The following is a 10,073-nucleotide window of genomic DNA, read 5'->3' as shown; positions in this document are numbered from 1 at the left end:
GAGGATGAGGGTAGGACGACCTGGACAAGGACGAGTTCTGGGAGCAGTTCAGGAGCTCCGACGAGGATTGTAGGTTCATCTTCGAGTTGTAGTAGTGTGAACTAGTAGTAGTCGTTGGAGTAGTAGTGTGATGGATGTAGTAGTTTGAACTAGTAGTAGTCCTTCAAATTAGAATTATGTTTAATTATGTTTAAATTAGAACTATGTTTATTATGTTTGAAATAAAGTAGTAGTTGAACAAACTATGTTTGACTTATGTTTGAAATGAAGTAGTATTTGAAGTTTCTAATTTTTTACATCTCCGGTTTACATCACCTATTGGGGTTGCACTTTTACATCTCCGTTTTGCATCATCTATTGTTGGAGTTGGCTCTTTTTTGGAGATAAAAAACACCTTTTAGAGATGTAAATTTTTACATCTATTTTACATCTCCAAATTTGCATCTTCTATTGAAGATGCTCTAACTGAAGACCACCATTGCTGTTTTTTTTTAAACACAACCATTGTTGGTGTTTTTCTATGACAATCAAGCGATTTATTATGTTGTCACAATGTTTTTATCATGATTGTAATTTTTTGTTGGTGGCTTACCAAGCTGTCGTAGGTCAACCTAACCAGACATGGCGACCAACGCCTAAATATCGCCAGATTGTGATCCTCGAAATACGAGATAAATTACACAAAAGTACAGAGTGTTCTATGATTCATGTATGATCGCGCCATAGCTCGACGAACTGCATTTCTTGATGTCTTCCACCACCGCTTTGTAGTCTGAAGTGACATGTATCCCGCTAGAGTTTAGATCCTCAGCAAGTGCAAGAGCTTCCCTGACTCCAAGCACTTGGAGGGTTGTAGGGCCTGTATTCCCCCTGAAGATAATCGCTAAAGCTCCCAAGTAAGCACCATTATGATATGGACTTACTGATGTCACTGTTCCAACACCCAAGTTCTTTGAGACCACAACATCAACATTAAGTTTGGCTAGTCCCATGGCAGAGCGATCCACTTTACTGGTCTGGTTGTTGTGAAAGTAGTGTTTACTACACTTGGCTCCTTTAGTTGTTGTAGCTCTGACAATAAAGACGTGATAAAAAGGTGAGTTGACATTGCACTTTGAAAAATATCCTCGTAGATAGCTTTTCTCCTTGTTCCCCACATTGTCCAGAGAGTCACCACCAAACAGATAAATTCTTCTTGAGAAATAGTTTCTTACATAGCGAACAAGAAGTTTCTTGCATTGCCATGATGGTTCTCACACATCTGTTCCACCAACACCTCATCTGAAAGACCCAAACGCTCCAAAGACCCAAACGCTCCAAGCCATAGAACAATTGATCAAATCATGTCTCCATAAGTCCTCTGTCCCATACAGGACACAAGTAGAAGTCGTGGACATGTTCCTATGGCGAAGAACGTCCGCTGTTGGAACTGAAAGTTGGGCAAACTGCCACTAGAAGACCTTCAACTTAGAAGGAACCTGAACCTTCCACATCTCCATCCATGCATTACTCGTTGTCTTGACATCTAAGTTGCATGCACTGCCATCAATCCAATTCTCCCTCTGTAATTTCGTGTTTATGATCATCCGATAGTCTGACTTGACCATGAACTTACCCTGATCCAGGCCCAAAAATCAATATTTATGGTGCATAATGAAATGGCAAGGATAGTTTCAACATCCATCAGCGAGAATGTCTCGCGGACAAGCTTCTCACCTAGCTAGTGAGCGTTGGATCAATTTGTTCAGAAACTAGGCGTGGTGGCTAGGGAACCAATGATGCACTGGCCTCTTCATGTATTCTCTTTCAATTCAGTTTTGGGTCCAAACTTCCATTGTGTTTCCATTACCAATCATGCGAATTAATTTCTGCTTTAATATATCTCTCCCATCTAGGCTTACTCACCAAAACTGTGATGGATGCCCTCCCAACTCAGCCTCCAAAAGTAAACGGTTAGGGAAGTGCACTGCTTTGAGTATCCTACCACTGAGAGAAGTGGGATCATGTATAACCCTCTGTGCCTGTTTGGCTAAGAGTGCCCATCTAAATATCTCAAGATCAAGGAAGCCCAATCCACCTGGATGCTTTGGTTGTGTCAAGATGTCCCATGATACCCAACAAGGTTTTCCGCTTCCCCTGTTTGCTACCCCACCAGAGCCGGCAAGTAAATGGTGGTAATGTTTTAACATAAAACCCTTGGCAATTTGAAACATGCCATAGAATAAACCGGTATAGCTCGCGCCACAGCTTTAATTAAGACCTCCTTCCTTGCTGCAGATTGAAGTTTCTCCATCCATCCTCGAACCTTCTCCCAGGCACGGTCCCTCAAGTATTTAAATGTGCCCATTCTTGACTGGCCCACATCAGCAGACATACCGAAGTACATGCTACTCAATGATTCGTTCTAAATGTTTAGGGAGTTTTTGGCCACTTCTCACATTGAGTGCGGGCATCCCTTACTGAAAAGAATCAAGGTATTTTCCTTATTGATCCTCTGGCCATAAGCCTTGGAGTATGTATCCAGTAGGTTTGACGCTGCATTCGCCTGCTCCACACTTGACTTTTAAAGCAGCATCATATCATTTGCGAGCAAAAGGTGGTTGACGGCCGGAGCCGTGGGTGCCACCTTAATTCCTTCGAGCACTGATGACTAAGAACTGAATTTTAAAAGACACGAAAGCCCCTCCACTGTAATCAAGAAAAAGTAAGGAGAGATCAGGGCCGAATACCACGAGTGAGTTTAAATTCTTCAAGTTTTTCACCATTAAGAAAAACTGGAAACTAAAAATGACTGAACCATGTTTTTTTCTTTGACGGCAAATGACTGAACCATGTTTATAACGGTGTCCACCCGTGCTTTCATTTTTTTAGACAAACCCATGCTTTCACGAGCCAAGCTCCATCCATGGCATGCATTTGAGGAACTTCACGTGTACATGGGCCTGAAGCCCTGAGGGCCCAGCAAACCCTTTCGTGGTCTTTGTTGGCGTTGAAAGTAAGCTACGCGGCGCGGTAGAGAATAGCGTCAGTTGGCCGCTGGTGTCTGTCCTGTGGGTAGGGCTGGGCATATAACCCGAAAACCGATGTCTCGAACCGAATTAGCTAGCACCGAAGCCGGATACACCGAAACTGAGTACTTTGGTGATAAGTTCGGTTTGCATACGCTGAAAACCGAACTAAGTTCGGTGAATTCGGGTTTATCCCTCGGGTACCTGAGCGGACCGAAAACCAACTAAATAGAGGTGCGACCTGTGCGCCTGTTATACTACTCTCATGTGAACATGGACTCTATTTTCTATCCCCTATCTGACAAGTGCGTGAGACCCACAGCCGCATGGAGAAGGCACGGACATAACACGGTGAACCGCTGCTGCCGCTTAATTTTGTGTAAAAAAGAGAAGTACCGGTACTACCTCTGCTTAATTTTTTGTGCATGGAGTAGTTAGCTGCTAGCGCTAATTGTACAGAGTAATAAAGTTTCACTCGGAATAATAAGACGGAGTAGCCAAGGAGACTAGCCTCTAGCTAGTAGGCATGAGCTACATGCACTGTACATTCAAAATAAAGTAGCGACTGCTGCTAATACAGGTAAAATGTAGCGATTCCAGTACATTTCGGTGCTGTTCGGTGGAACCGACGACCAAACTGAAATTTCGGTACACATAAACTTCGGTTAGCTAATCTTTTCTTGACCGATCGGTCAGTATTTTGACAAAACAAAATTTTAAATATACCGAAGAACCGACTCGAATGGTTCGGGGGAACCGAACGCCCAGCCCTCTGTGGGCTGTGGCGTTGTTCCTAAGCTATCCTGCCCCGCTATATAGAGCCGCGGCACGGTCCCAAGAGGCCAAAGAGACAGACGCCGGGGCCCCACCCTCCAGCCTCAGATCCAGATCCCCCTCCTCCACTTTTCGATTATCTTTTCGTCTCCTCCTAAACCAACACCAACACCACATCGATCGACAGCGACCCCCACCTCCACCCGGCTGCCGCCGCCGCCGCCGCAGCCGCAGCCGCCGACGGCCCGGTGATCCACCGTCTCCTCCGCGGCCACCACCACCATCAACCAGCCATGTTCGGCGCTAGCAATCGTAAGCACCCTCCTCTCCTTTCCCTCACCCCCGCACGCCATCCCCTGACCTAGGTAGGGTTTCCCCGTGCGCCCTACCTAGTAGTAGCTTTCCCTCGATTGCTGTCGGTATTGCTAGTAAGTAGTAGCCATTATCTCATCGTCCGCTGTGATCGGCGGCTAGGTTTCGCAGTCGAGATCCCCCATTTGATGATACGTTACTAATAATAATGCTTTCACGCTACAGTGTTGATAAACTGTCCATCAAGTTTTTCTGCCTGGGTATATGATTCTTCTATTGTTTTGCCGTTGGTTGCGGATTTCAGTCCAGTTTTACCTATGAAAGTTAATTATTGACGCCATGGTTGCTAACCTGCTGTTTGATCATCCTTTTTTTTGCAGCATTCGGGCAGTCATCCGCCAGCCCTTTCGGGCAGACCTCAACCAACCCCTTCGGGACCCAACAGGGCTTTGGCCAGCCCAGCACCACCACCAACAATCCCTTCGCGCCCAAACCCTTCGGCAGCCCGACCCCCGCATTCGGGGCGCCAACAGGGACCACCTCGCCCTTCGGCGCTACCTCCACCTTTGGCCAGCCATCCGCTCCGGCCTTTGGCGCCACTTCCACTGGCGCCTTTGGCCAGCAGTCCGCCCCGGCCTTTGGCGCTACGTCCACTGGTGCCTTCGGCCAGCAATCCACCCCTGCGTTTGGCTCTACATCCACTGGCGCCTTCGGCCAGCAACCCGCGTTTGGTGCTACATCAACCGGTGCCTTTGGCCAGCCATCCACACCTGCATTTGGCACCCCGTCCTCCTCTCCGTTTGGGAGCTCCACGCCAGCTTTTGGTACATCGCCAGCCCCCGCGTTTGGCGCCACATCCTCTAACAACTTTGGCGGTGGTTTGTACCATTCTCGCAACCTCAGCATTTAATTTCTGTTCTTCTGCAACTTGGAACACATTTGTTATGCTGCATTTACTGAATCTTTACCTGTCTAGCACCTGCTATGTGTTTAATTGCCAACCTTGATATATCAAAGAAGAATCTGGCAATGAATCTTGCAACTCACTATTATAGACAGAACAAAGCTATGCTACAGCAACCTTTTAGGTTGTGTTATCTAGCACTACAGTTTAAAGCTTTACTTTGAAATATCTCTGTCAAGTACGTATTAAAAATAGTAACTGCTGCTACTAGTTGAAGTTTATGATCGGTAGGACTATTTCCTTCATCACTTCATCAGTAGGAGTGTAGGACTAACACTTGAAATACTGTCACCCTATAAACTCGTTAGTCCATGCTGTCCCTTTGCTACTGCATAGAAATAAAGGGTAGGTTTCTGAAGGTAATAGATGCTACTACCTCCGTCCCATAATATAAGATGTCATTACAACCGAGATATGATTATCTCGGTTGTAATAACATCCTATATTATGGGACGGAGGGAGCACTATTTTTGTTTTGTTCTCGTTTCCTTTTTAGACCGATAGTTTTATGGCTTGCGATTTAACGCTCTCTACTCTGCAAAATTTTCAGGATCTTTATTTGGACAAAAGCCAAGCTTTGGTGGGTTTGGATCAACTCCTAGCCAGTCTAGTCCATTTGGTAGCACATTTCAGCAAACACAGCCAACATTTGGCAATAGCACTTTTGGCACCACAACTACGCCGGCCTTTGGTTCCACAACAACGGCAGCATTTGGCTCCACAACGACTCCAGCATTTGGCTCAACATCAGCATCCTTATTTGGTGGTGCTTCCAGCACCCCAGCATTTGGTTCGACGCAATTTGGTTCAACCACAACTCCTGGTTTTGGATCTTCAGGTACCGGAGCATTTGGTGTGAGTAGTGCTCCAGCTTTTGGAACTTCAACCACACCAGCAAGTGCTTTTGGTTTTGGTTCTTCACCGTCTTTTGGACAATCAGCAGCTGCAACTGGTACCAGCCTCTTCGGAACAACTTCACCCTTTGGAGCACAAACTTCTCCATTCGGTAGGTTCCCCCACTGGATATTCAACTTACTTGGTTATGTTTGTATAATTTTGGCTTGGTGTTGAGTGCATCACCCTGTGTTACATTCCATGTGCTCTAGCAGTTGTGTAATTGCGGATTATCTTATCAGTTTCTTTTTTGAGTTTCAGGCTCTCAAACAGCTGCACCAGCATTCGGGCAAACTACGTTTGGAAGTCAATCTGGAGGAACCAGAATACAGCCTTATGTACAAACACCTGATACTGACACTGCTGCAAGTGGTTCTCAGCCTGCTGCAAAACTTGATTCCATATCAGCCATGCCTGCATACAAAGAGAAGAGTCATGAAGAATTGAGGTGGGAAGATTATCAGCGTGGGGACAAAGGTAAAGGAAATTTCTGGAATCGAGTAGTATGCTATTGCTTTATATGTGACCTCATTTCTAGACATTTGCGGCTAATGGTTCTTATTTTCTATGAACTGGGATAGATATTATGTTCTGGCTTCTGGTATAGCTTAGCTGTAGTCCTTTTCCCCCTTAATTGCAATTAAACTGAACTCATATTACTTCTATTTCAAATGTCCCATTATTTTGCTGCTTGTATCATTAGATTTTAAGTTGTGAAATTTTTAATGTTTGAACTTTGAACCCTCAGGTGGACCAAACTCTTCTGCAACTCCAGCAGTGAACAACTTCTTATCTCCACAGCCAAGTTTCCAACCAAATCAACCAGCACCAGTGAATCCATTTACTAACCCCTCACCCTCACCTTTTTTGAGTGCTTTTGCTACTACTCCGAACCCGTTTTCATCGCCCGCAACTACTACCTCCTCGTTTGGACAAACAAGTGGTTCTACATTCCCAGCAAACACTTCATCTTCTCTATTTGGAAATAATACCACCACTTCACTATTCAACAACCCAAATCCTTTCAATGTTGGGTCATCCACTAGTAATAGCACTCAATCATCTGGGCTGTTTACGTCTTCCCCTACAATGGGGCAGCAGCCATTTGGCCACTCATTTAACCAGCAATCAAGCACTCCAGCTTTCTCCACCAGTATGTTCAATACATCTAACATCGGAATCACTGGAGGTGGAGGGATGTTTGGCAACACATCTTCACCTTTTCAAACAGTAAGCATCCTATTCCCTTGCAATTACCATATTTTGTTTAGATAATTATTCTTCATAAATCATTGATCCTTGATATTTGTTTTCTATATCTTTTGCTTTGCAAATAACGAGTTGCTCTTTGCTCATTTTTAAGTCATCATTTCAACAATCTGCCCCTGTTCAACCTACAAACTCGTTCTCATTCCAACCTCAGACTCAACCAGGTTAGTATTCAGACCCCTAATACTTAATGTTTCCTTCTCATTAACAATTTTTTTGAGCTTTTGTGTGTATGCCACTTGAAGCTTTGACAGGTGGATTCTCTGGTGTTTCCAACCCGATGAATATGGCTCCATTCGGACAGCAGTATGACTATTCCATTTACTTATCGCATGTACATTTATTCTTTCCTTTTTATGGGTGGAAGTACAGATGAGGTGAACGTAAATATGGTGCAACAAACAAAAGTGATATATAATGTGGAGATGGATAGTGTAGGCTTGTAGAGAAAGAAACTACTTAATGGTCCTGTGAGTCAATTGTATATGCTAGCTTTGCGCTGCTGTGTTCTTGTTTATCTCTATAGTGGAACACAGAGTTTTTACTTGGTTCATAATTTAATTGTATTCACGGATAATAAATACTAAGAAACACTTATTATCACTTAATTATTATGATTTGGCATCTATTTTCTTCGAATTTAGTAGTCAGTGCATTATTTTTTCAAATTGTAAGTTCGTAAAACAGCCTGTTGCATTCTTGATGCAGAACTACTAGCCAGTCCAATATGGTAATGCAGCCGACTCTTGTTTCAAATCCCTTTGGGACCCTTCCAGCAATGCCTCAGATGTCCATTGGGAATGGTGGATCCTCACCTTCTATCGAATATGGGATATCAAGTTTGCCGGTTAGTATTTTCTTTACCATCTTTAAGTATTTGCAGTAGTTTCTGCAGCGTGGAAGGATAGTAGAGATGAGCAAGGAGGGTATTATTTATAGCAGTTCGTGCTACTGAGGTATCTAGAGCCACGAGGAAGGACATTTGCTTGACAAAAACATTTACTCTGCCCTGCAGGTTGCTGAGAAGCCCCTTCCGAGCAGAACATTATCAATGGTGGTTCCTAGGCATTTGTCACAGAGGAGGATAAAGCTGCTGCCACGAAAATATAATGCAACATCCAATGGCAAGGTTAGGACTGTTATTTAGTTTATATTTCTTTATTATTGGAGTTTTATGAAAGCCGTTTGAGAAATAATTGTGTGGTTCTGTTTTTTGTTCCTTCAGGTTCCATTCTTTGCTGATGATGAAGAATCCCCTGTAACACCAAAAGCGGATGCCTTTTTCATCCCTAGAGAGAACCCAAGAAGTTTGATAATCCGTCCAACAGACCAGTGGCCTTCACGTAGTGTGGTTGGCCAACAATCAATTCCAAGGGATTCAACTGATAATGACAAACATAAAGGTATTTATTTAGAACTGTCTGTATTCTTTCTCCCCTAGACTTGCAAAATTGTTTGTCGCTTGTTTCTGATTTGAGGTACTGTACAGATGCTTTTGTTGGGAGGGAGCACAATAAGGCTGCCATGACACCAACTCGGTCTGGTACAGTGGAGAATGGCATCCACATTGCATCAAGCGAGCCTGGGGATGTGGCTCGGCATATGAATGGTGCTACCGTTGAGAAGATGATGCCTAGGCTCTCCCAGGCAGATTACTTCACGGAGCCCAGTCTAGAGGAGCTTGCTGCCAAAGAACGTGCTGAGCCAGGCTACTGTAGTCAGGTTGTAGACTTCATTGTTGGGCGTGAAGGTTATGGCAGCATCAAATTCTTGGGAGAAACTGATGTAAGGGGCCTTGATCTGGAGTCGATTGTGGAATTCAATAACCGTGAAGTGATTGTGTACAAGGAGGATAGCAAGAAGCCCCCAGTTGGCGAGGGCCTGAACAAAGCTGCTTTGGTGACCCTCCTGAACATCAAGTGCATGAATAAGAAGACGGGTGAGCAGTACACGCAAGGGCCGAGGTTGGACAAGTTCAAGGAGATGTTGGTGAAGAAGGCTGATGAGCAGGGGGTGGAGTTTATCTCGTTTGACGGTGCCAAGGGCGAGTGGAAGTTCAGGGTGAAGCACTTCAGCTCCTACGGGTTTAGTGAAGCCGAAGCCGACGACCTGGCCGATTCCTTGTAGCTTTGTCGATAGGTGCTTGTTTTCTTTTGGATGAACGGTGGACACTCGATTCCATGTAGCTTTGGTCGATGTAGCTGGTCTGGTCTGGTCTGGGAGAATATTGGTTGTCATGCCTTTCTTCTCTGAATGCTGCTATGAGTTCCTTCCCATGTTCTTCTGTACATATCCTTTTTTCTTGCAGAATGCACAAAAATTACATTCTGGCACCAATCTAGCAATGAACTGACATCTGTACAAATCTAGTCGATGAATAATCTTGTTACTGTCTTGGATAGAATGCATCCTTTTGGCAGTTTATCTTATGCCTGCGGCCTCTATGGTTTTCTTAATATTTTTTTGTTTGCGTAATGTAATCATCATTAGCCAAGTCTCATAACAGTACGAAGAACTAACATTATATTCCCTAAAAAGATTGTACTACCTCTGCTCGGAATTAATTGTTGCTCAAACTAATGTATTCACACAGACAACGTGGCTGTGAGGCATTTCTGGCATTTCACTCTGTACATTATCTTTCCATCGTCTACTACAAACTATGGTACGCAATTTGCATACTCTCGAGAAAAAAAATAGACAATGGTAGCATGCTTTGTGTTCACTCTTCTCCAATCCTTCTCTTTGAACAGGTTGTGCACATATGAAAAAAAACCAGAGGACATGTTGTGCAGAGTTTGCTCCGTAGCCCACGTGGACAGCCCAGGTGGACGAGAATCAACAAAAATAAT

The 10,073-nt window shown here is 44.2% G+C and overlaps 1 protein-coding gene across 2 annotated transcripts; it reads left to right on the top strand.

The window, feature by feature from the left end:
* Positions 1 to 3,848: 3,848 nt before the first annotated feature.
* On the top strand, positions 3,849 to 9,650 carry LOC123086289 (nuclear pore complex protein NUP98A). 2 transcript variants are annotated; one of them, XM_044508033.1, is made up of 11 exons: positions 3,849 to 4,094; positions 4,475 to 4,972; positions 5,609 to 6,064; positions 6,214 to 6,429; positions 6,701 to 7,182; positions 7,316 to 7,385; positions 7,476 to 7,527; positions 7,930 to 8,068; positions 8,237 to 8,350; positions 8,447 to 8,624; positions 8,711 to 9,650. In XM_044508033.1, the coding sequence occupies exons 1-11, from the start codon at positions 4,076 to 4,078 to the stop codon at positions 9,346 to 9,348; spliced, it is 2,862 nt and encodes a 953-aa protein (XP_044363968.1). In that variant the 5' UTR covers positions 3,849 to 4,075; the 3' UTR covers positions 9,349 to 9,650. The 2 variants fall into 2 exon arrangements, with proteins under 2 accessions (XP_044363968.1, XP_044363967.1); XM_044508032.1 differs by having other exon boundaries at positions 7,467 to 7,527.
* Positions 9,651 to 10,073: the final 423 nt, after the last annotated feature.

This window comes from Triticum aestivum, chromosome 4A (genome assembly GCF_018294505.1).
Source record: "Triticum aestivum cultivar Chinese Spring chromosome 4A, IWGSC CS RefSeq v2.1, whole genome shotgun sequence".
In the NCBI taxonomy this organism is placed as follows: domain Eukaryota; kingdom Viridiplantae; phylum Streptophyta; class Magnoliopsida; order Poales; family Poaceae; genus Triticum; species Triticum aestivum.
Note: the sequence above shows the minus strand (reverse complement) of the source record. Positions and strands in the feature narration are given on the sequence as shown.

Excerpts from the sequence above, each read along its gene's own strand:
- LOC123086289 (XM_044508032.1), top strand. Across the intron at positions 6,065-6,213 it reads AGCACAAACTTCTCCATTCG|GCTCTCAAACAGCTGCACCA; the intron begins GTAGGTTCCCCC and ends TTTGAGTTTCAG. Across the intron at positions 8,625-8,710 it reads TGATAATGACAAACATAAAG|ATGCTTTTGTTGGGAGGGAG; the intron begins GTATTTATTTAG and ends GGTACTGTACAG.